At 39.4% G+C, this 27,421-nt stretch overlaps 1 protein-coding gene across 3 annotated transcripts in view; it reads right to left on the reverse strand.

Annotated features, from left to right (window-relative positions):
• The window catches only part of PPP6R2 (protein phosphatase 6 regulatory subunit 2), an 89,886-nt gene that overhangs the window by 39,093 nt on the left and 23,372 nt on the right, over positions 1-27,421 (reverse strand). For all 3 annotated transcript variants that reach the window (XM_075208496.1, XM_075208495.1, XM_075208497.1), the window contains exons 4-18: positions 26,588-26,774; positions 17,980-18,117; positions 17,311-17,376; positions 15,426-15,538; positions 14,454-14,567; positions 13,881-14,010; positions 12,362-12,514; positions 7,335-7,535; positions 5,992-6,056; positions 5,417-5,532; positions 4,747-4,832; positions 4,377-4,457; positions 4,035-4,132; positions 2,010-2,067; positions 1,403-1,524 (exon numbers count right to left, since the gene is read on the reverse strand). In XM_075208496.1, the coding sequence (XP_075064597.1) occupies positions 1,403-1,524; positions 2,010-2,067; positions 4,035-4,132; positions 4,377-4,457; positions 4,747-4,832; positions 5,417-5,532; positions 5,992-6,056; positions 7,335-7,535; positions 12,362-12,514; positions 13,881-14,010; positions 14,454-14,567; positions 15,426-15,538; positions 17,311-17,376; positions 17,980-18,117; positions 26,588-26,774 (1,728 nt within the window). The remainder of the gene's footprint in view (positions 1-1,402; positions 1,525-2,009; positions 2,068-4,034; positions 4,133-4,376; positions 4,458-4,746; positions 4,833-5,416; positions 5,533-5,991; positions 6,057-7,334; positions 7,536-12,361; positions 12,515-13,880; positions 14,011-14,453; positions 14,568-15,425; positions 15,539-17,310; positions 17,377-17,979; positions 18,118-26,587; positions 26,775-27,421) is intronic.

A 27,421-nucleotide genomic window follows, 5' to 3' on the forward strand; every position in this document is an offset into this window, starting at 1 on the left:
TCTGAGACAATCCGAGGTGAATGGAACCACTGAGCACCTGTGATTTGAGTAATAATAGAACACCGGACTGTTGGTGCAACAACTATACTCTTTTACAGGTATAAAACAGTGACATTGTGAAGATTTGAAAGATTCAATATAACAAAAAAGGGTTGCCTGTTTTCTGCAATGTGTAAACACAATTTTATATGTATATAAACCTCCATTTCTCCTGAAAGTAATAGAACAGGAGACATGTTATACGCATGCTGGTTATACATTCCCCTGCTTATAATTAACAGGTTTTCCTAATAAACACTGAAGTGGTGACATCACAACATACTGTTTATACATATATTAATATAATTTGTGCATTATACAGGGCTAAATACACCATGGCACAATACTTTAAGCTAGCTCTTTGTAGAAAACCCTGTTAATAACAGTAAAAGCTTAGTAGAGGATTGACACTCCACAGTGTGTGTACTATACCCAAGAGACAACTCACAATGTAGATTGGCACTCAACAGTTATGGGTGCACATCTCACTGAAGACAGCTAACACTAAGCATTGGCACTCTGTGACCTTGGTATGTGTCTGTACAGAGAAGCTGTTGGGGAACAAATAGGCCCATCCAGAAGCGCTAAATGTTTGCTCTGTGCTGGGACATTGAAAAAGCAAAGCCTGTACCCACAACATTCTGTAACCACTTATAAAGCTGACCCACCCTGGCAGCAAAAGGGCTTAAGTTCACTTAAGAGGAGAACAATATGTTGCCTAGATATGTTGAATATGGGGATACCAAATACATGTACTATTAATATTGGTGTTGAAGACTTACAGGATCAAAAATAGAGTTAAATTTTGTCTTGAATTTGTTTTCACATTGTATTTGTTCACTTAACCAGGGGAGAACTTTAATAATCATGCCAGATTCAAATAGGTGTCCACTGTTTTTAATTATTAATTAGAAACAATGCAAACTGGATCTATTCGTAACTACTATAACAATTACAATTAGATTCATGTCAGCAAGAATCTAATAGTAGTGATTTGCCTTGGGTCATTTATTCACCTATCCTATGCAAGCTACCTGTGCCTAGTATTTATCCTATGGCTGGCAACTAGGAGGAATTACTTTGCAATGTCATATGGTGGCAACACTAGAACATTGTGTGGTTTCATACAGTGAAGGCAGCGTTCAGTTTTGAATGCTGGTTGTAAAATTACCAAGTTAACTGCAAAGGGTAACTCTCAATCAAGAGAACTTTATGGCAATATAAGGACATAGTATGAAACCTGAAATTCTTTTTCAGAAGCAGAAACTGGCAGCGAGCTTGTAGTTATAAGATGCAGTTAAATATGGAGAAGCAGAGTACAGGTGGATAAGATATGAGAAAATGAGACAGGTCTTGTACTTACCGAGTTCTAGACTTAACCTGTGTGCCATAACCAATCTCCTTTTCCTCCCAAATATCTTCCTCTTCATCATCAAACTGCTGAATGCGCTCATTACAGCAGGCTTCAAATAGGGCAGCATTAGGCTGAAATAAGGAACAGAGTGTAGAATTAGATTAACTATACTATGGTTAAAAAAAGTAATGGAAATACTATATATTTTGACTGTGTATATTTGTAAATAGTTGACAGTGCACAATAATGAACATGTACTAGCTTTTATATCATTGTGTATTCTTTTTAATTTTCATTTCAATTAATTTATATTCAGCTTATGATCACACTTCTTATAACTGGCCACTAAAAGATGAGCAATTTGGATATTATGATAAAACTATGCAGGATTAAACTGAACAGCAGGTAATGTGTTGCAATATAAAACGGTCATTAACAAAAAAAACACTGAATTTATTGTTGGTACACTGTGCAGGTGTTTAGATATAAGGAGATAACATACACACATTATATATATATATATATATATATATATATATATATATATATATATATATTCCTTATATCTAAATACCTGTGCTGTGTATATATAATATATGAGTGTGTTAGTACTTACATTTTCATCTTCTGCTTCTATATTAAAATTAATCTCTGTGATGCGGTCAAAAGGAGCACTAAAATATAGAGAATCAAGGTTACATATTCAAATGACCTCATTACAAGAAGTAAAAACTATAGTAATTGAGAACAGAAATGGAAATGGTGGATGTGACCTTAAAGTTGTAAGCTAAAGTACCACTATGAACCCAAGCTGTGATTTATAAAAAGAGGTCATTTTGCAGTAGGATATTTATATTTAAGTTAAATCCTTTTCTCCAATAGGAGTACAGGGAAATGCTGGGCTATAGAGTGTGGTGTAGGAACTTGGGTACTTTTGAAATTCCCTCCTAAAATCTCAAACTCCTCCCCTTCTATGTCCCATTGGCTGCCGGGAGATTTTTCAGTAACCACAAATAAAGCCCAAAGGACAGAACAAGAGGGAACAGGGCTCTCCAAATTAACAACTGAAATTAGAACAGTAAAGAATAAAGAGCTTAAAGGTTAAGAATCAACTGTCCCACATTGGACTCAGAGAAAGCAAGTCCCAATTTCTGTTTTGTCCTATGGGAAACACTGGAAATGTTTGTCCAAAACTGGTATTTTTGGATGCAAAAATGTTCATTCAGTAGAATTTAGTGTAAATGTGTACCTAAGACCAGGTGGCCACTAAACACAACTAATCAGCCAAAGTGACATGCTGCGCCACCCAGGAGCACCCACCGACCTGACAGACTGTGCCATCAAATTTCTGGAGACAGGGTTACTTGCTTTAGTGTAGGCCTGGCGAATAACCAAAGTACTCCGCCTGGCAATGGGTCACTTAGAGGGCCAGCCTTTCTTATGGGTATCAAAGAACTAAGAGGTCATCCATCTTGAGCACTTCATGGGTCCTATGGACATAGATTCTTAAGGCCCTTACTACATTCAAAGACTGAAGAGAGCCCACTTTATCTTGAGACCTTCCCTGATCTAAAGCCGGAATCACAAACTCCTGATTCAACTAGGACTTGGAAACTACCTTAGGCTGAATGGAAGGCTTAGTCAGAAAGACTACTCTGTCTTCAGGAAAGATAAGAAAAGGAGACATACAAGACAGATCCCCAAGCTCTGAAACTATCCTAGCTTTGGAGATAGCCAAAACGAAGGTAGTCTTACAGGTAAGGAACTTTGACTTCACCAACCCAATGGTAGGGGAGGGTGCTGCAAGGCAGCCATCAGGTAAAAATCCCAAGGATGTACCATGGGTATGGAAGCTGCACATACATCACTCTCTGTAAGAAGGTCTGCACTATCGGTAAAAGTGCTAGTTTTCTTTGAAAGAAAACCAATTAAGGCAGACACCTGAACCTTCAAGGAGCTAAGACTTAAGCCTCCATCCAAACCATACTGCAGGAAGAGAAGTAAACAGGAGCGAACCAGAAAGAAGAGGTAGAAAACCCTTCCATTCACACCAGAAGATGTAGGTCTTCCAGACCCTGTGATAATTCCTGTCTGAAACTGGCTTCCTACCCTTGAGCATGGCTGGCATAAGGGATCCCAGAGGCGATCCCATGCCCAGTCTATACCTCAGTGCACCACACTCTATAACCTTTCCAGCGTCTCCCACAGAATTAAAGAGAAAAAGTGATAAAGCAACTATCATTACAGAATTAACACAGTAAGAACATAAACTAGAAATGTCTAATACATACTATGATTGAACTGTTCAAAATAACTGAAACATAATGCAAACATGGGCTACTGCAGTTGATGACCAAAAGCTTGTGGTTCTGGGGATCATCAGTTAAACATGTTTACACAATACCCAATCAAATCCTATACAGTCACGGCTGGATTTTGAGCAGGAATTACAAGCACAGGACACACAGTGTAATGGTGTGACGATCTGCTCTAAATTGCCAAAATGATCATCCAAAATTGCAGAATGTGTGGATTAAGACAAAGTAACTGGATAGAACATGCAGTGGTCACAAGAAATTGCAAATACATGTTAATGGTTATTTGGAAAAGGTGATAAAACTTCTTCAAAATTGTGAATTACTTTATGTTGTCTTCCTGCTCAGCAAATTCCTCATCGTTAAACCCAAACTGATCAACAAAGTTAGAGGTCATCTGCTGAACCTGGTAGTCGGAGAAGGCCTGAAAGCCACAAAAAACACAAAAAGTCAAATAAACAGCTTTATTTTCGTTAATAGTAAAGTTTACAAAACGTGAACTACATTAAAAGAAAACAATCCACTCTAAACTACTCCATACATGAATGACGAGATACCCAACAAACACTTATCGCTTTAGTATAAGGCTATACACTCGAAACGCGCAGAGTAGTCATTTCTATGATGACCACATATCATCAGAAAGTTCAATGTAGTGACCTGCTCACCTGCTGCACTGATAATTCATTGGGAAAAGCACTGTCAATATCTTCATCTTCACTGGAAGAACGAAGGTGGTGTGTATTTACCTAGGAATGCAACAGGATACACTAAGCATAGTGATGGATAGAGGAAGCACTAAAAACGTAGTAGTCCAATATATAAGAAAAGCGAAGAGAAGTTGTATAGGTCTGAGAAACAGACTCTGGGAATTAAACATTTAAATAAACACAAAAGGTGGATAGCAAGATATACTTCCAGTGAAGAATGTAAGGACTCTATTGTTGAAGATATGAACATGATGAAACAAAGAAAGATTAAAACAAGCAGAATGAATTATAGCCATAATGTATGTGGTGAGAGAGATAGTAACCTTACCAAGTCCACAGTGTTCCTATGGTTAGTATCAGTCAAGGTTTCCTCAACAAAAGTCTCCCACCTCCCTCTGCAGTCCTCAGGCAGCTCTAGAGAGATAGCACAATAACTTAATAGTAAGGAAACAAATACAAACACAACAATCTTTTATGCTACCTGCCTTAATTATACTTCGGGGACTATAATCATTACACAGCATCAAAAATGTTCAAAGACAATAAATATTATTAGTTTATATTCAAATTAGAAAAAGCATTTCCCAACAATATTGTGATTTGGAATTAACATTGCTGCTATTTCTGGTGTTTTGTTTGTCTTGTTTATAACAGACTTACTTGTGAGCTGGATATTTCAGCTGACATGTATAAATTCAGTTAGAAAACAACTCTCACATGACCACCACTACTGTTAAGGTTCTTGCACACGAGAGATTATTATCCACCTGATGTTCTTTCTATTTCTGTAGTTTAAGGGATCATTTCTTCCTATCCAGTAATGGACAGTGTTTATGGATTTGCTATCAAACTGCACAACAGAACATGAACATTAAAAAATAAACATTAAGTTAAAAAATAGGACATGTTCTATTTGTTGTGCAATTAAGCCAAGCACATTGAGTATTGGAGAGGTGACTGTATCATAATACATGCAAAAGACTGGTGAAGACTATTACCTTTAATAAAGTCACTGATCTGAACTTGCACAGAGCCCTTCTCCATATTCTGTACAACTGCATTGGCAATGCGTGTTAAGTGTCCCATGTTCCCTCTTCTCATTCCTCCTTCAGCCCTGCAAGCACAGAGTTATGAAGCAAGTAAACAACACGAACATACATGCACCCCACACACACAATTAACCATAGGTACCCAAGGTGATACACAGAGGACTGGGGGGACATGTATGAAATGATTGCTTAGGGAAAAGAGTCTTCTAACTAGTAACTAATCAGACAACTGTTTCATTTACTAACCTATAGTAAAAAAAAAAATAGTTAAAATCTCAATGTATGCTACATTACAGTGCCTTTTTCCTACTAAAGTATAAGACAGGAAAAAAAATGCATAAAGCAAGGCTATTACACCGTGTAACATGCAAATAATACACAGTGATCGTGAAGTAATATTGCACTAAGTAACACAGCTTGTAAAAAAGACCAGTGCACATATCAATAATAATGACGGCTAGTAATACTATAAGGGAAGTATGACTTATGCACATCTTTACATGATACACAATTGTAGTACTCACTGAATCTTATCATTGGTTTCCCAAGCATCCAATATTCTTTGTACCAAGCAGCACTCCTGGAAGAGCTGGAACAGGGATCTCATTGGTGGTACTCATGTCATTTGAAATAGTTTTTATGCAGATACAATTTTCACCCATAATAAAGTACATGACTGATTACTTTCCTGGCATTGCAGTATTTAACGAAGAACACCAAACAAAATTATACATTTAGTTACATTGGAGTTGAAGGAGTTATACAGAAAACAAAAACATAATTATCTTGGATGCATCATTTACCAGACAAGGAACCCCCAATGGACACTCATATACAGCACACCCCTCTCAGCTTGCAACACACACAACCTCTTTCTGCTGGAGGTGGGAGTTGATGACCCTCCTCAGTAAACTTCCAATTAATGCGGATGGGAAGCTTATGGGGGAGGGGCAATAGCATTCGCTCAGCTTGCTTGAAGCAAGCCAGCAGTAAGACCCACTGGGGAGCTCACTAGTAACACCCAAACTAAGTATATTTTTGCTTTCTACATTAACTCAGGGCCGTAACTAGGGCTGTGCGAGAGGGGCTACCCCCCAGGGTGCAATGCTGAAGGGGCGCGCAATTTCGGAATGTTTTAGGTTAATTTGGTTAAAATTGAGGGCTAGGGGGGCGGCATTTTTCTTACTCGCCCCAGGCGCTAGCATTCTAAGTTACGGCTCTGCATTAACTCCTTCAGCTCTACCAAAATTCATTTGGTGTTATCCTTTAATCTTCTACTCACTATTCTTAATAATATTTACCCACTTTTTTCAATCTTCCATAGAATCCCACTATAATGGTTTTATTAGTTTATTCATAACTAAAGCATCAACTCATGTGCTGACTGCAATGTCATCAGGCTCTAAATATTGCTGACCTATCAGCTCTATACAGGCAATTGTATAAAGAAACTATATATGGCACCAATTTGTAGTTGAGGTAAACATTATAATGTGAACACATTACTGAGAAGCAGGGAAGCCCAGTGAATTAGGTATAAAAAGTATAAAATCAGTAGATTTATGGAGATCTCTATTAAAAGGTTACATGGAAATCTATCATTATTTTCAAATGTAGCTTTATTTGTTTATATACAAACATGGTGTAATTTGTGACTACACAGTAGGTGAGATTCATTATGGCAACTTGTTTTAATCACGACTAAGTCTGTATATTAATATTTAATTTCTACCAAAACAAGAACAGTGTCTTACATAAAGTTTTAGGCTCATGTCCTGCACAATTACAATTGAATTTGTTCTGGCTAAAAACAATAGAAAACAAAGTGGCTAATATACTGTATTTTATAAACAGCATTGAGACTTACATGTGTGATCATGATATTCTCTGGCTCAGGTATGTTAATCTCAGAATTTGCTGTGTTGCCATTAAGTGCCTCCTCCTTTGTTTTCTCTTCCATAGCGAACACACGCTTTTCATCTTGCAGAGAGTGGGAGAGGATTGCTGCTATGCACAACTCAACCTGGATGTGCAGAAAGTTGTTCCAAGTATACCTAAAAAACAGGTCCTGCAGAAGCAGAAAAAAAAACTATGTACTTAACACCTAATACTTTTCTTATAGCGACTATGGGGTGACAGACCAAGATAACGTTTTATTTGCCTGTGTTAATCCTCCTATTGACAAGGCCTATATCTAATGTTCTATCATCTTAGACCCAAAACAAAGACTTCAGAGAAAAACAGAACTGATGAACTGCTGCTCCAGCTTAATCAGATGTTATGGTGGGGTTTCCCCTTTGCCTCCGGCTATGCTGTGGGACATAGTTTAATTTAAAATCTGGTACTATGGCACTTGGGGATTAAAATCAAAATCAAATGATTGAAGCACTGGTGACACAGGCAGATCCACCCACCTCATGTCTGGTAGTTATTGTGGATCCTGCAGGCCCTGACAGTGTTGGGCAGACTATCCAGCTCTTGAGTGCTGGGAGCAGATTTAAGCAGCGCTGCGAGCCGCCACATGAATTCCGTGCAGGGTCCTGATCCAAAGTAAATGATCAGAAGGAATCAGCCACAGTAACCAGCACACCACCCAGAAGTAAGCGATTCTAGGAGCTGGTGAATGAGCCTGGTGGTGGCAGCGACTAATCTCTTACAACCGGGGGCTGTGGTGCGCAGTTCGCACTTACAATCAGTGAGTTCCTGGTAGCAAGTAGCACCAGTAGGAGTTGGTAATAGTAGGTTATTGAGTAAGTAAAACTAAAGACAAATCTGTAAAAAAAAAAAACTCCCCCTGACAAAGTGGCAGAGTAAGCACATCCTGTCACAGAGGTAAACCATAAATATCAGGAGAACAAGTAACTAAAGGATTCCTGGATACGTATCATTACATTGAGACTGGAAAAGACCTGTCTTCCCCCAATTAACTAGTTACTTTTTACTTTTATAGCAACACTGTACTCTGTAGACCATGTGCCGTCAGGAAGAGCAACTTGAAAATACCATGATTGACATTACAGTAATAACCAGCAGTTGCAAGGGGGTTGGGTACTAATTTCCGATGCTTTAGCTGCCGACAAGAGTTACAGCGACATCTTTACTCCGAATATTTATGTCACCTACAAACTATTAATTCTGAATGTTTAAAAAACTTACTTGCAGTAAACTCGATTGATTAAACAGGCCGGCAGCACATAAAGACGCGCCTGTGTACGCCAACAATAATATAAGTACACTTAAGGGGGAGTTAAAATAGGCGCAGTCTGTTCAATGTTTATTACTAAGGCTTACAATATGTAGCCTTAAGCAATTGCATAACTTCCCCTTAAGTGTAGCAATATTGCTGTCGGCGTACACAGGCGCGTCTTTATGTGCTGCCGGCCTGTTTAGTCAATCGAGTTTACTGCAAGTAAGTTTTTTAAACATTTGGAATTAATAGTTTGTAGGTGACAAACATTAGGTGTGAAGATGTCGCTGTAACTATTGTCGAAAGTTACAGCATCGGGAATGTCAGTACCACCGGTTGCAAGGACCCTAAAGCTAACTACATGGGAAATGTATTTAATGAGTGCATAAATTATCTTTATACATGAATTACATTGGGGACATGACCCAAAGTAATCACAGACAATACAGGAAAGGAACCAAATAAACTAAACTAAAGCAGCTACAAGAGACAATTATGCAAGTCATAGCCTATAACTCCACTTTGTGAAACCACGAACCACGTTCACATGAAATAAAAATTAAGGAGAAAGACTAGACCTGTAGGGAGAACTAAAACAATCAACATAACCAATCATAAGAGGCACTGGGAAGTTTATATCAAATGCTGGTCACAACAAGCATCAAAGATATAACTGGTAATACATATAAGTATGAAGGTGTCCTATGTGACTTGAACTGGAGTGATAATCCACAGCGATAGCCTGCCTACATCAACAAGGTGAAAGCAAAGTCCAGTACAAGCATAAGGTCTACGGAATTACCAATGTTGTATAAACCACTATTGTATAGACCACTATTGTATAAACCACTATATAATACCAGTGTCATCACCACATATTCACAACACAGTGTAGGGTAGACCACATATTTCTATTAACCCTGATGTGGTATGAGAGCTAAAATATGATTAATTTTATGAGAGCCTTGTGTTGCTGACTACATATTACGCTGAGACAAGCAAACCAAAATTGTATGTGACATTTAAGAACACTGTAATAGTAAGTAGCCACTGCAAATTAAACTTGGGCTGGCTATGTGTTACATTATTCAATAATACAGTAGTGGTGAATAGCCAGTGAGAATTAGCAACTTGAGATTAGCAACATAGCACATGGTACTTTAAAAGCCACCAAACCTCATAAATTTGTGATGGGAAATCTAATTCATTTTGAAGATTAGTTCATTCTGATCTAGTTCACACAAAAGATTAGTTCAAAAGATTAGTTCATTTCACTCATTTGACTCAGTAGTTCATTTAGCTCAGTTAGATCACTAGCTCTGGAACACTGCTGAGAGAAGTGGTTGGAGACATAGATCTAGTCTATTACACATACTGTAGGCATATATACTACCTCATTAGATGAGTTATAGTCCTGTTAAAATTATCAGATAAGTTTAATATGTCAGATCATTTTTAATATTTTAAAAAGGGCAATCACTTATACAAAAACTAGTAGTGACAGGTTGAGCTCTGCAAAATTAATTACATTTTCATTATTATTTTTTATTTCCATAATATGCAAATGAAAAAGACCCAAATTCAGAGTATTATAAAGTGTCACTTTTTTGCTTTTAAAATTTAGATCAGTGCAATCAGGATATAGGGGAGATGTATCAAACCTTAGGTGGGAATTTTTACAGCTGTAAAAAGACCCAAAATAGGCATCACGTCACTGGGGGCGGGGCCAAAATGGGGCAATTAACGAAGCCCCGCCCCCTACGCCCATACCCCGCTCCAGGAACTCCCAGACGTAGCCAACATAATGTTGGCAATTATGACTAATCAGCTTCTGTCATTAATCTAGCAGAGTCTATAAAATGGCAGAAAATGATTAGTTGCTATGGGCAACGTTTCCACTTTATCTCTCTTGAAGGTTTAATACATCTCCCCTGTATATATGGTGAGGTAAACAGAACTACAGTATATAGCATGCAGCACTCAGCAGTGCAGTGTGTCTTGAGCTGACATGTATCCTGTGACTCATGTATCCTGTGACTCATGAGCTAAATGATTGAAATGATTCAGAGAGTGAAATGATTCAGAGAGTGAAATGATTCGGAGACTCATATGAGTCTGTGAGTGAAATGAACTAGATGAACTAATGAACTCCTGAGCCAGGAGAATGACTCATGACTTACAGTCAGTGATCATCTCCAGAGTCTCACACAATGTCTGAGCACAGCAGTGCCACCTTTGGTAGTTTAGAGGTACTGACTCATAAGTATTAAATGAGAGAGCTGAATAGAAACAAAAGAGCCAGTGTGAATGAGACAGTGAGTGAGGCTGCTGGAGCTGCTCGGCTTTATCTCTAACTCCTCCCACCTCCTGGTGAACTAATCTTTGCCAGAGCTGTGAACTAAATGATTTAGTTCACTTTGAAGATTAGTTCATTTGAACTAATCATTCGTGAACTATCCATCACTACAGAAAATAGTTTCCTTTCCATAAAGTTCACCAGAACTACAGGCTTAATGAACCAGGAAGCTTAAAACAGCATCAGATCTCAAGAATAAGCATATGAAAATGTGACCACAACAAGACCACAGGACACGCACATGCCAAACTAATGGAGAGAAAGCTGGATCAGTTTTATACATAACTTCTCTAAGCAACAACTTTGGAAACAGGAACACAAAATGCAAAACTTCTTAACAGCTATAGGTGTAAATGTTATAGGTCTAACAAGTGGTGGATGCCAAGTATATACAAAAGACATACGGGGCTGCTCATTAAAACATGCTAACTTACATGCAACATGTGCTAAATGGAACAAAAATAAATCTAAATCTAAATATAACACTTTGCTACTACTAATTATTGTAAGATCCTTCTCAAAGTGGAGGGAAACTAATCACATGCATCGCACATGTCAGAAACACATACAGACAACTTCCATTGCTCCTTTAAGACAATAGAGAGGAATACCAAATACATGGGAACCAAGATACTATGGATACTATGTCACTGCTGACAGTATATTTTATAGATCTCATTATGATGACATACCGTATGATTTACCACCACATTCTCTTGAGTAGGTATTTAAACCCACTCAGGGGCAGACAGGACAGTGGTTCAGAAAACCCAATGCAATCCAACTTTTTGTGAGGTTTCTTCTTGGGGGGGGTGGGGTAACTATCTGTTAGTTTGAGATACAGACAGTCACCAAGTCACTACTTTCTAAACACATAAGATTACGCTCATAATTAGCCATGAAACTCATGTAGTTCCATCAGTGAAAGGAAATAGATTAACCCTCAGATCTTAGAATCAAGCCAGCATCTTGAAGCCAAGGAATTAAAAATATAAAAATTAAAAATAAACAAGCTGTTTAAATTAACATCAGGCGAAAAAGTGAATAATCCTGTTTTTCTCAAGCTTGTTCTGTCCTTAGTGTTGCTTGGAAGAAGATCCCACCTGGGGCTATGGCCTGTGGATGAAATTTTTGTATGCCCAATGTTCAAACTCAAAGTGACTGGAGCTACACACAATGTTGGCTGTTTACATCAAGTATGCAAAGCAAATAAATCCAATATTATTCTATGCTCCAGGCAAAACTGTCATCTACTGGCGAATGAACCTTGCAGCAATATGAGCAATATTAGTATATCTTACTAGTTTTTTGCAGTAGAAAACCATATCAGTCCTTTTCCAGAAATGCTTACAAGTAAGAGATCCATGGTGCGAAGTCTGCAGAGCTCCTGGTTAATACTGGGAGTATTGGCTTGCAACAAGGCAGCAATGAGACGTGTAGTGTGGAGACGTGCATTTCCCAAAGGTTCTTCCAGAACACCAATAGTGGTCAGGATTGATTCTTTCTGTATTAAAGAGCGTAAATAAATATTATGGATACACACATACAACACTAAATAAAATATATTGAGCCAGAGTCATTAAGGAGAGTAAAACATAAAAAAGGAGCAACTTTGCACGTGGGCAAAACGATGTTGCGTTGGAGGTAAATGTAAAATGCGTGGTACAGATTTATTGTTTTGGTAGGGCATGTCCTAGATCAACTGTAAATTTCAGTGTAAAAATAAAGCTATCAAGTATTTGTGTGCTACATGAAAAAGCAGCCAGTATTTAACTTATGTGCAAAATAATAAACTAATTTGCACCCCTTGCATTGTAACATGGTTTGTTCAGGAACAAACTTACTCCTTTTCTTTGCTCTCCTTAAATGACTCAGGTCAATTCTGGTCCAGAGACCGGAAGCCTATTTTTAACATTAAAAGCTGTACATCTCAGAATTATTAACTTTGGATATTAAGGGGCATATTCAAATAGCCGCAATACTCCTCGAAACATTGTGTCTGCGCACATTTTCCGGTACTACAACATCGCGGATTTCTCCTCGCACCTCTATGGGGGTGGGGAGATCTGTGATGTTCCATAGCCGCGGAGTGCCTTCATCACCGTTCTGGAGGCACTTCGCGGCTAGTTGAAAATGCCCCCATGAACTAACATTTTAAAAATCTGTAACTTGATTTGGAAAATTATATTTTATATATGATAAAACACATGGTATCACAAATGTGATCCGTGATGAACTTGAAAACCATTAGCAAGACAAGACTAGAATATTCAAAATAAAGGACAATGTCTAGAAAATTACGGATGTCCTCTGTATAGCACATTCTAGTCAGGCTCAAAAAACTACATGTCATGAATTGTAGCCAAGCAGTAACCGTATAATATAAACAATGTATACTGCATGACCAATACTTTAGCCTTAAAGTATATATTGACTTTAAAACAACAATTGTAATTAACCATGTAATAAAGGTTGTAATAAAGGTATCATTTTACAAACCTTGCTGTAGACGGCGACAGCATATATCCCTTGCCGAATGACAGCTCCAATACTACTGGTAATAGAGCTGGGACTATTAATTAGCTACTCATGTATCACAGGGGGTCAGACAATTGATAGTGCACAGAATTCAGTCTTATGGACGTCATTTGACAACCAGGGACATGACAAATGCAGTGGATTCACAGCATGGACAAATGGTGTAACTGCCTACAACGAGGTTAGAAATATTTAGGACAAAATGGTACTTAGATTTGGTACCTAATTACTAGTCATTGTAATAGGAAAGTGGACAGTGAGCTCACAATTATAACATGTAAAGCTATGGAGTAGATGTTTATTACCCAGATATGGGCACTACTAATATTTACCTTAGGGGGATACTGGAGCAGGTGGTGAAAATCCTTCAGTCGTGATTCGATGCCCTGAAGAATACTGCGGCTGACTGTAGGACTTGGCCTCTCATATCCCTGAGGTAGTGAATCCAGAAGAGGATCCACACTGCAAGATAAGCATTGAGGTTGAGCTTTGGAAAATGAGTGAAACACTGAGTCAGCGACAGAAGACAAAGTACAAGAGGGGTTAGGAGTAGGAGAGGTGTTAGATCAGAACTAATCTCTACCAGGGGAAACAGAGATGAGGCCATATAGGATACAGTTTGCATTGGGATGTGTCAAGGTATAGGATGGTGCATCAACTGCTAAAGCAAGAAGTGCAGGTTTTTTTTTTTTATTGTATAAAATCTGGGAAACAAAATGTGATGTGTGTGTGATTGTTCCCAATGTAATTAATTTAGGACTACTTTAGAATGCATTTTGCTTGGGGGGGGGGGGGGAGGGCAAAACCATAATACTTTGAGGTGTGGTTGGTTTTGATAGCATTCACTATAGAAGGTTGCAGGCATACAAAATGCATGGCTTGACTAACTAGTTGGTCAGACATACCTTGGTCTTCTGGTCTCCAGTAAGGTCAGCAAAATCTGAGTCCCACTCACAATACAGCTCTCAGTCTGCTCTCCATCGAACATATTGTGCAAAAGTTGCTCTACACACTGTTGTCTGCAGGTACAAAAGACACCATATTTCTACAACAGATTATCTACATGCAAGGGTTTTCCGCTGAGTGCAAATTATTGTATTGTATGAACATCTCCTAGCATTGCAATATAAGAAAAATTTGCTTACAGATGAGCTGTATTCTTTCTAGTGATTTCCAAATATACAAAGATTTCTGCTACAGGCCAACAAAATATAACTGCTTAGTAAGTAGCTGTTATATATGTGTTGTAGGCATATCTATTAGAGTATAATAGACAATCAAGTGAAATAATAATTTGAGGTGTGATTGGTTTTGAGGTACTATTGAGATACTGTAAAAACATTTTGCTTTAATAAAAGTAATGTGAAAATGTGGTTGGAGCAGAAATTTGTTTGCAAAAAATTGAAACATTGTACCAAGTGTCAATGAATGAGGGCAACAATGTAAATTCACTAGATTTAACGGTCATGTTTGAGAAAGTCCTTTTAGGTAAACTTTAACCCTTTGATTGACAGCAATGTAAGTTTCAGTCTCTCAGAGCTGGGCCAGAAGTGCAAGGTCACGTTGGTAACACTAACATGCCAAATTCACAAAGAGTGGTTTGCGTGTGGATCAGGAAGCTTTGTCATACTCCCCACACTCCCGTGAATAAAATGTACAGTCTTTTTTTCTATAATTTTATTTTTGGTTTTTAAATATTTACATTACATAACCACCTCTAATTCAATAGAAATTTCTTTAAGCTGATCTATTTGAAAATCTTGCAAATTAGCCTGGTTTCACATGGGATAGAGAAATATTCTAAAACCTCTGGCACTCAAAGGGGTAAACGTGCTCCACAATAAGAAAAAAGCCATGTGTACAAGTACAACACTCACGATTCAAGAGTTACCAACAACGGATCAATCTCTAGTATCTCCTGCATCTGACTGCATTGATCCCTGCTTAGTCGGATGAGATCACATAAAGTCTGGGATGCATTGGACTGTCTCTGAAAAACAGGAGTAACCAAAAGTGAGCTCACCACAAGATATAAAAGTAACTGCAGTGCTGTACAGACTGCCTGACACTCTCATTAATGTCCAACTAACCAGTTACTCAGGACCTCCCATTAAACTACCACTCTTGTAATACTTAGAATGAGCCAGTGGCTGCATGAGGCTCGTAGAACATGTAGCAGATCAACAGCTGGGGAGCAATACTGGCTCTACCCTTTTAGTACTATAACACGGTTGGGTACTCTTTAATGGTGCGGATAATTCCGAAACCGAGGAATACTATACCTAAATTCCGAATTTGGGAAAAAACGATTGTAATATAAGCAGACTTACCACCAAACCGAAGCTGTAGATCTCCGATCGGAGCAGGATGGTGACTGGAAGTTATTCCGACTAGTCAGGCGTCCGTCAGTAGATTTTCATGTCATCGCAACCTTACAATTGTTTTTTCCCACATTCGGAATTTAAGCGTAGTACTCCTCAGTGTGGGAATGGTGGTAATCGATTACCACCGGTATAGGCTTGGGTACTCTTTAACGGTGGTAAAATCGTGAAAATGATTACCACCGCTATAACAGAGGGCTCATTAACCAGTACATAACAGTAAACTCATCACAGAAAATTAGAGCAGTCTTTATAGCATCATATTTAGTGAAAAGCACCTGGATATGCAAGATTACCAAACCATTCTTGAAATAATACTACATCTGGCAACACCTATATGACCCAAAACATTTGCTATAGTTGTTTTGAATGGTTATTCCCGAAAGAAGATTTTAGCAGAAACACCATCTCACCTAGTTTTATATCAGTAGGTGAAGAGATATGTGAAGTCCTATTACTTCAGAAGCACGATAGCCAAAAATCTAATTTACATACAAACTATATATATTTCATAATACAGTATATGCTCTGGCAATGTGTTCTTCCACTGAAATTAAAGTTCTTACTGAGGAAAGAGCCTATTTAAGTTTGTACACGTGTGTGTGTGTGTGTGTGTGTGTATATATTTTATATATATATATTATACATATATATATATATATATATATATATATACATACACACAAGTTAACCCGTGCATGATACTCATGCATTCTAGTCAAATCAAGCTACTTAAGGTGTTAAAAAGGTTCTTGTCATGCATTTGGGCCTAGCCCAGGCCTCCTCAGGGGAAGAGCGTTACTTCCAGACGTAAGCGACCTTTTTTAACGTGGTTTTGTCCACATGTCACCACCTCATCATTCTTCTCCATCACCTCATCCTTCATTTTCATCGCCACATCTATCCAGATGTCTATCCAGACACAGGGATCTCTCTCAGCGGTCCTGAGTATCACACTCCTCTCACTCTGTCACCCCCGGCAACCACCAACCACTCCCCACTGTCACCCCCGGCAACCACCAACCACTCCCCACTGTCACCCCCGGCAACCACCAACCACTCCCAACTGTCACTTCTCCTTCAAGAAATATATATATTTTTTTTTAAATCTTTATAAACACTTTTAACAAATAACAAATTAAATTAACAAATTAAAAACATCTTAGTATACCAAATTTCAGCCCTTTCTGAATTTTTTTTCCCACACACACTAAGAATTTAGTAGGTCAGTGTATAACTCCGCCCAGCAGGTGGCGCTGCAGCTTGGTTTTATTTTTTCCACACACACACAGACAGACTAACACACGCCACTAAGCATTTATATTATAGATATATATATATATATATCATGTCGGTGGAAGCTCACAGACCGAATACTTACATCCTCATCTTGACTGCAATGGATAAGATCTATCAATCTCTGAATGAGCCTCTCTTCATTCAACCACTGAAATGACAAACAGAGACGTTGAACACTGGAATACTATAATACATGGCTGACATTTAGGGCTTGTCTATACAAGAGATTTGTCTTCCAAAAGAAGATACTCTCATGTTCAAAGTAGGACACAATGCCAGAAAACTGCTAGGGAGGTAGCTCAGCATCAATCTATGTCATACTACATATGCTGCTCCAATAGACAAAAACGATAACGAACCATGGAGGATAACAAAAATGAAATCTGAATTACACAATGAAAAAGGACTAATTCTCAAACAGAAAAATGACTTTTGGATATTAAATTCAAAATGCTAAATTATGGTGACAGGTTACAATTTAAGGATGGGTATATATACTCTAATACAGAGAATATTATTCATTATTAAGGAGGGCTGTTATTGAAGTCTATTAACACAAAAGTAGCTGTGATTTGTTTCTTAATGTTATCAATTTAGAGAGATGCAGTACAACAAGGATAAGAACACCGCTGTAGTAAAGAAAAACAACACCCGTTCACACTGCTTTGCTAAAATGTATTCTCTCTGCCATTTTACATGGACCTCTGTTTTAGTCTATGTCTTGATATGACATGCATTTGATAGCTCTCACATTGAGCACGTCTTGTCTCAGCGTAGCTGGCTCCACACAACTGATGAGACGAAGTAACAAGTCCATCATAGCCGAAGTACCAATGTGTTTCAGAACCAGCATGAGGAACTTTTCCTTTTTCCTCAGAAACTCAATGACCTAAACAGAACAAGCATAATGAATAGATAGCACTGACATTTCATCACCTGGATAAAGGAATCAACATATTATACATAATAGTTTAGACAATGTGCCCCCACAAACTAAAAGTTACAATGCAAGCTCCAATAGGCAGGAACATAGAGGCTGATACATTTGTTGCACATACTGTAGAACACTGTAAGGACTATTTTTCCCAGGCACGTCATTCATTTTTTTTTATTGCCAAATTCTTGTAGTTGTTATCAAATACAGCAACTTCGACATATTGGAAATAATCTCATCAATTCAAATAGACTTGTCTAGTACACTTTGGTAATTTTAGGCAAACTATTTGCTATTTTAAAGAGTACAAATATTCATAAAAATTATTATTTAGATACTCAAATAGTCTTTAGATGTAATATTAATATTCTTCCAAGCTTTAGCAATAATCACATTTCAGAATATGGAAGCATATTTGTCACTGGATCACTTATAAATAACTTATGGTATAAATTTATTTAAAGGAAATAGTGCAGGGCTTAATTAGGCTGCTGTTAGATTTCCTGTGTCCAACTTAAGATGCAGCAAATCACAGCATGTTTTAGGATATCACAGATAAGTGTAAATATTGTTAGCTTTGCATTGCAAGTAAATCCATGTTTGGGTAAACAAATTGCATCCTGATTCTAAAAATACCTCAGACCTCAAGGGGGCTGGCTTACCTGTGAGGCGGTGTTCAAATCAGTATAAAAAGCACTGTCTTGCATTGAAAATTGTTCTTCATGTTCCATCTGACCTGCTCCCTGGTACCTTCAACCAGGATGACTGCAAATAAACATCACTTGCTTCAAACACCTGGTTGAAAACTTCTCTATCCCTGTGACCTACAGATTAGACCCAAAATCTAATCTGTTCCCGGCTGTTTCTCAGATTTGGACCCAGCATCCAGTACCACCGTTCTGCTGCTACCCAGCAGTTTTGGCCAGTGTGATAGGCCGGGGTGGGGGGGGATCCATCCACAGCAACACTGATCCATAGGAAGAAGTTAGGAGTACCAGCACAGGTACACCAGTAACGGGGTACACTAGCGTCAGTTACCCAGAAGAAACCCGGTACTGGATGCTGGTAAAGGAGTCCAGTGGTGGCAGCATTTGTAAGCCCCTCCTACTGCGGTGAGAGGGCGCATTTGGGATACCGAAAGGGAACGGTGGTAAAGTAAGCCCAGCCAGTACCCAGCAGGGACAGAGAAGGTGTCATAGTCGGTCCATCCTGTCACAATACTGTATGCTATTTATAATCTAGAGGTGTGGGGGGTGAGGGTTACAATTTAAGATATATTAAAAATCTCCTCCCCCTTTAGCTTAATACAAATCTACTGAACGTGAAAATATCTCATCTCTACAGCCTCTCTATTATAGAACTGTTTTAATACATATTTAGTACTTTATTAGAACTATTATGCTAGCTATTTAATAGCTCCTAAATTAATATATAATGATCTATATATCTAAAGTTAATAAATTAAATTAGTAACATTTGTCTCCATTGTACATACACAAAAATCTCACTAGAACTGCTATTGCATCTTTGATAGCTTAATTGCAGAAATACTCTGGAGCTCTTTAATGAAGATGCACTGATGGTGATATCTTCTAAATGTATTGTATGTATGTATGTATGTATGTATGTATGTGCTTTACAATCACAAAATAAAATTTGTGGCGCTAGCCGATTACCCAATATTTAAATAGGAAATAAAAAAAGTTAACAGCATACAATAAACTGCTCTTGTCTCAGACACCTGTTCCAGGTATACATCTACAATAAACAAAAAGAAGAGAACCCAAACATAGTGTATTATTATCAAAACTTCAAATCAGCAGTGAAGTGCTCTAATTAATATTTGCGTACCAAATAAATAAGTGCACTTCAGATAAGCTTTCTGATTTATTTATTTGGTACAAGGATATTGATCGGAGCACTTCACTGCTGATATGAATTTTTGATAATACTACACTATTTTTGGTGGTAGTCAGTATAACGATACTGACAAAACTGACTGTGAAGAGGCTGACATGATTACACCAAATAACACTGACAGGTTGAAAAGGAGAGAATGACAGTGGAAAACATGAAACTGATGTCATTGTAGCCTACCGGAATATTACTTCATCAAAGCTGTTTCAAGTGTCTTTTACAACCTGTCAGTTTTATCAGCCTGATGTGGATTACACCTTAGGTGTAATCATGTCGGCCTCTTCACAGTCGGTGTTGTCACTATCGTTATAAGGTACCCCACACCTATTTTTGGCTCTCTTCTTTTTGCTTGTTTAATGTATTTCTATCCGAGTAATAAATGTCTATTAAATATAAAAACAACGTTTTAAAAAATCATTAAAAGTATAATTTTTTTTATTTTTTTTATTTGCTCTCACAAATCTATTCTGTGTTCCGTTTGTTCTAATAGCTAACTGGAATCCAGACTCTCCTTTAAATTGGTAATAAAAATAATAATAATTAATTATTATTATTATTATTATTAATAAACACTAAAACATACTGTGAGATAAGAGGATTTTTACTCACTGTAAAATCTGTTTCTCTGATTCCATAGGGGGACACTGCGAGACATTGGGGGTATAGCAGGTGGACTAGGAGATTAGGCAGTTATTATACTTGCTTTAATACACACTTCTCCCCTACTATGTCCATCCTCTCTGACAGAAACTCAGTTTTGTATAACCAAACATAGAAGAAAGGCCTACAACAAGGCAAAACCAGAACAAGGTAACCATAACAGAAGACAACCTATATTAGAGCAACGGGAGGGTGTACAGTGTCCCCCTCTGATTTACACTATGGGCTAGATTTACTAAGCTGCGGGTTTGAAAAAGTGGGGATGTTGCCTATAGCAACCAATCAGATTCTAGCTGTCATTTTGTAGAAAGTACTAGATAAATGAAAGCTAGAATCTGATTGGTTGCTATAGGCAACATCCCCACCTTTTGCAAACCCGCAGCTTAGTAAATCTAGCCCTATGTCTGTTTTCTCCCTCTGTTTCATATATGCCTGGTGATGAGTACATGTATAGAAGTTGTCTGGTTTACAACAGAAGATATCCTGTAGACTCCACAAACGAAAAACGATAGGGGGGAGATTTACATGGTGACATTCAATACAGGACATTTAATATAAGACACAGAGAAATTGATTATTTTATTATTGTTTCTTGCAAAGATCTATATGATGAAAAGGATTTCTACTTCAAAGAACATATAATTTCATGATAACTATTAAGATCTTTTTTATGTAAGGAAAGCGCTTGAGTGTTCCTCCAGTGTTGTATATTAGTTAGTAATCACCATTCCCTAAATGTCTAAGTACCATGCCCAAGGCGGGCCCTCCGGAGCCACAAGAATGACAGGAACGCGTTCCTTTTTAGCTTTTTGAGTACCTGCGGAAGAATGGGAAACAGAGGAAACATGTACACTAGGCTGAAGCTCCAGGGACATGGCATGGCATGGCATCTGTGCATGCCGCTCTCAGATCCCTGGACTTCAAGCAGAGAAGAGCAATCTGGAAGTTTAATTGGGAGGTTGATCTCTGGTATGCCCCAACACTGTACCAGAAGGGCAAACACGTCCTTGTAAAGGGACCATTTCCCGGGGTGGACCTTGTGCCGGCTGAAAAAGTCGTCTTACCAATTTTACACCCATGGGATGAAGATGGCTGAGATAATCAGAACATGCTGTTCCGCCCATGATGCTGGTCGACTCCTGAATCTCCATGGAGCTGCGCATTCCCCCCGATCGTTCAGGTAATTCACCGTCGTGGCATTGTCTGACTGGATCTTCATAGGTTTTCCAGTAAGGAACCGCTGCCCCTGAAGTAAAGCTCTCTGAACCACCCTGAGTTCCAGGACATTGATGGGTAGCATAGTCTCCAGAGAGGACCAGATATCATGAAACCTGAGGGGACCGACAACTGCATCCCAGCCTGATAGACTGACGTCTGTGGTGACCAGGGTCCAAGTCTAAGCGCAGAATGACTGGCCCTTCTCTACATACTGTCTGATTAGCCACTATGAGAAGGATAAGCGTGTGATTCTGGACAATGTGATGATTTGCCTGTCCAAATGCACGGGGGACCATTTGCGGAGAATTTTGCTTTGGAGAGGTCGAGAGTGGAAGTGTGCAAAGGGCACCACCTCCAACAACGATACCATGGATCCCTTCAGCTTCATACAGTGGAGAAGAGACACTTCCCTTTTTGCCAGGATAGCCCCGGTATTGTGTATAAATCAGGGGTGGGCAAACCTGTCCTCAAGGGCCATATCCAGTTCATGTTTTTAGGATTTCTGTCTGTAGAAACAGGTGGGATAATTACTGACCCAGCCAAATAGATTAACTCAGCTGTACATGATTAAAGAAATCCTAAAAACATGAACTGGATATGGCCCTTGAGGACAGGTTTGCCCACCCCTGGTATAAATGAAAGGAACTTGTCTCTGGGTTACAGTATTGAAGATGAAGCTCAGAAACTGACCTGTTATGCAGGATGAAGCAAAAACTTAGGTAGGTTTAGTACACAGCTGTGCGCTCCTAGAAGTCGTGATTTTGATGTGGTGTAAAAGCAGAGATGCAGAAAGCGCCTTTAGTAACCGGTTGTCCAGGTAGGGTACGGTGGTGACTTTGACTGCCATCACTTTGGTGATAACCCTCGGGGCGTTTGCCAGGCCGAAGGCAGGGCCGTGAATTGAAATTGATGTTTTAGTACTGCAAAGCGAAGGTGACACTGGTGTCTCTCCCAGATGGACATATGTAAGTAGGAATCCTTGATGTTGATGGATGCCATGAATTCTCCCTGTTCCAGGTCTGCAATCACCGAACACAAGGATTCCATCCGAAACCTGAGCAAGCGGACCTGCTTGTTGAGAGTTTGTAGGTTTCGGATTGGACCAAAAGACCCGTCTGCTTTGGGGAGCAGGAAAAGGTTGGATTAAAACCCCCAAACCTCTTTCCCGCTGTGGGACCGACTCAATGACTCTGGAGGATAGAAGCTTCCTGATGGCTTTCTAATGTACCTTGTGCCTGAGAGCACAAGATGAAAAAGCTATGGTGAAGAATCGCGCGTGAAAATTGAACTAGGTCGATAACATGACCTCGCGATAATCCCCTGTACCCAAGCATCTGTGGTCGATGCCCACCATTGGTCCTGGAGGCGTAGTAGACGAGCTCCTACCACAGTCATACCGTAGGCTTGCCGCTCGCCCAGAGGGCCGCACGTCTGCAGGAGCCCCTGTGGTCCCCTTGAAGCCGATGAACTTCCTCTGGTGAGAGCTCCTTGAGCTCTGCTGAAAGGATCGAAAGCTTGTTTGTCTCGGTCTAGTAGAGCTGACGGGTAAACACGTGCTCTTGCCCCCAGTGGCCATCTGAATGACCTGCTCTAACTGAGATCCAAAGAACGTGATACCATCAAATGGCAAAGCTTCTAAGATGCGCTTAGAATCAGCTGTCTATGTTAGTAGGCCATGCACATTGTCCTGGAAGCACTTAACCAATTATTCTGCCCACAGCTGAATGGCCTTGTTAACCCAGGCTATAGACAGACATATTGGGTATGAACAAACTCCCCACCGCCACATAAATAAGATCGGTTAGATCACAGAGAGACCGTGCCCTGCGCAGGTATAGCCGTAGTTGTGGTAAGGCAAACAACTGGTGGATCCACCTAAGGGGTGCCCTCCCATTTTATTAATTCCTCTGTTGGGAGTGGGGAGAGATATTTATATCTGCCCGGCACATGAATGAATTTGTTTGGCTTCTGCCAAGTATCAGAAACCATTTCCAACAGCTGAGGAAAAGGAGGAAAACAATCTGCTTTTTAGGTCTCTTAAAAGGAGAAAAAGCGGAGAGGTATCCAGCCTCTGCATAACCTAATGAGTACACAACACCCAGGATAAGATAATCCACACTATGTATGAAGGACGAATGCTACAGGTCATGCGCATCCTCTCCTTCAGATTCTAATAACAACTCGCCATTTTCTGCAGAAGAATGGTCAGAATTCGGGATGGGCGTATGAAAGGAGTCGGGAATTACGCGCTTACTCCTATGAGGGACAGTAAGCAAGCGTTATAAACTTGAGACGGTCTGTGCAACCCCTGGGCTGATTTGGGGAGGGACACAACCAATCCTGCCTGTGCCTGGGAGGTTCCACTACCCGCGAGTAGAGACTATGAGTTCTGTGTGTGTGGTGCAGCAAAGGAAAGAGAAGGATCACCTATCTCTGCAGACCATGAGATCACCCTTCGGCTATGGTTGTCACAAGCAATCTGGGGCTGTCAACACTGTGGTGGGCGCAGATTGATCACAGCACTCCACCTTCATGCTGCACTCAGGGTGCCTGAGTCAGACTGTCCATGGGATCATTTGACATTAGACTTTGAACATGTATGATACAACATAGACTTTCAAGCAGGTCCCTTACCTTTGGAAGTAATTTCTCAGATATGATGCTAGAGTAAAGTGGTGTCATTTTCTTAGGTAACTTACTCCATGGTTTGTTTGTTTTTTTGTTTTCCTTTTTAAACCACCAATTATTCCAGAGAAGCACAGAATGAACTCTAAACATATATAACAAAAGTTAACCCCACTTGAAAGACACCAGCACCCTGAGATACAGTACTCTGAAATTAGTTCTGTTTACTCAGCATGCATCTACATCTGTTAACAACTCAGTAATCAGGACATAACCCTATACATTTATATATGAAAATGGTACCAGATAGGAGAGGCAAAGAATGAGAGTGTGTCAGGGAGCAGCTGTGGATCGTCTAGCCGTACACAGAGTGGGAAATGGTTGCCTACGGTGAAGAAAGCCTGCCAAGGATGGTGAAGGAGAAGGGGTCCCGCCCTCACCTCCATGCGCAGCCGAACAGCATACCTATAATGTACCTGTCGTGTGCCCGGAATTGAACTGCTGCGCTGGCCAGAGCATTGCCACTGGTGGAGAGCAAACGACTGCACACTCCCCACCGCAGCCTGAACTAATCATTGTTAAGGAGGGGTGCCAGCAAGTGAATCGGGACAGCCGACAGGCTGCTCACCCTCACACAGAGAACCAAGCCGACAGGTTATTCACACACTGGGTCTTATGAGGGTCCCTGTGCTGATATCTGAATAAAAGACAGAAAATGAATAAAAACAACTAACTCTATACTAACCATATGGGCCGGAGCCCATACAGACATGACCTAGACACTTAACAGAAAATGAGATTCTGCCAGAGAGGAGGGACATAGTGTGATAAGTGCCTAAACTCCTAGTCCACATACTATAGCCCCAATGTCTCACAGTGTCCCCCAATGGTAGGAAAGAGAAAAGAGATTTTTTAAAATGGTCAAAAGTTAGATGAATGAACCTTGTCATACAGAGGTGCGTTTGTCACCATTTTCTTCCCACACCAGTTCTACAAGAGCCTCACTCAAGACTATGTGTTGTTGAGGACCCGCTCTTCCACTAGGTTAACTCTCACACTGGCTTCCTCTTGTCTCGACTGCAGCCCTGTCCTCGCTTACACAATCACAGAAAATCACATTGTCTCCCACTACATACTTCAGAATGTTCATCTCCTCAAATAATTATCTGTATTGCTGTAAACATGATCTGAATGACTATAGGTTTGTTCTATGCCAGTCATGGGCAACCTGATATACTTAAAGGCTGCATATGTAGCCATCCAATCTTCAAAATGGTGCATATTACCAGTAATTTCAATAACTTTAAAAACATTTTTTTTTTTAAAAAACTGGAAAATGACCTTGACACATCCACATCACTCATCCTCACTTGCTCCAATATTCCACCACATGTCACTCAGACCTCCAAAAGAAGCACTGCATGCCCTCGATTGCCACAAATGCACCCACATGCACTCTGCCCCTCACTAGCCCTTCGATTACATGCAGTCCACATGCACCAAGACCTCCTTTACATGTGTCTTACTCTCCCACCACTTTCACATACTTTTACAGCTATAGCCCACAGAGGAAATCGGTAGACCTCCACCTCCTTCTCTAGAATGCTACATGACCTCCCTGCATTATGCAGAGAAAGTCACATAACGCAGAAGTTGTCTGCTCCCGTTTATTCTTATTCTTTAAAACAAAGCAGAGAATAAGTCCGATCGTGAGAGGCCAGCTGGAGTCCGCAGGTAAAGGGACACCGGGCCACACGTTGCCCACCATTGTGCTATGCTCACACACTAGTAAGTGTACACGGGAACGAACAGAAAATAAATAACAGTAACAAAATGTACTCTGACTTTAGTTAAATGCACTTTAAAGATAATTAAGGCATTACATAACACTACAAGAGAATATTGTATGTGCATTTCTATGCATAGCCCCTATATTCCTACATGAATAAAACAAAATGTATTATGCTTTAACAGTGGTATACATAAAGAAATGAGTCTGTCTTACTTGTTCAGTTTTCCTTGCAATCAGGTATCCAATAGTCTTGCTGAAGAAGCTGGCCAGCAGCGGGTTTAAAGGAGGCTCTTGACGCAGGAAATCATACAGTATGTTCAGGAGGTGCTCATCCTCACCTAACTTGTCATTAATCTGTGGTACGTCACATGTGAGCAGTTCACAAGCTATATTAGGGTATCTGGTACAAATGAAAATATATATTACTTATAATAGTAGCAAAAACAACTTACTTCACAGACCGACATCAGTAGCCACAAACATTAAACGTATACTTTTTTTTTTGCTGGTTTGAAGCACCCATCCTGGAGATGTTTCTAAGACGCAGATAACAGGATGTAAAGACAGATTGCATGTTAAGAACAAAAGAGTGCAAGGATGGCATCTAGACATCAAGCTTGAGGGGTAGTGTTTATTGCTGTGTTTTCCACAGAAATGGAGATGTCAAGTAGCATTTGTTGGTCAGTGGAAAGCTTAATAGCTCAGTTTGTGAAAGATTGAAATTAAGAGGCTACTAATGTGGGCTAACACAGGAGAAAGATCAATATGGGTGTCATCTAGGATGATACTAAACCCCAAATGAGCTTAATAATTTTCCAAAAGAAATGGTATTGATAGAGAAGAGCAAATGGCCTAGGACTAACTCTTGTGGTACACCAATTGATAAAGGAGATGGAGCTAGAGAAACAAACATTGAAAATATATATACATATTTGAAAGGGAGTACTTTCATGAGATGTAGGACAGATACATATATTTATATTACACATACAGTACATAAATTTATAAATATATATTGAAAAATGCGATTTAATTTTATTAAAAGTT

Source organism: Mixophyes fleayi, chromosome 4 (genome assembly GCF_038048845.1).
Source record: "Mixophyes fleayi isolate aMixFle1 chromosome 4, aMixFle1.hap1, whole genome shotgun sequence".
NCBI classification, from domain to species: domain Eukaryota; kingdom Metazoa; phylum Chordata; class Amphibia; order Anura; family Limnodynastidae; genus Mixophyes; species Mixophyes fleayi.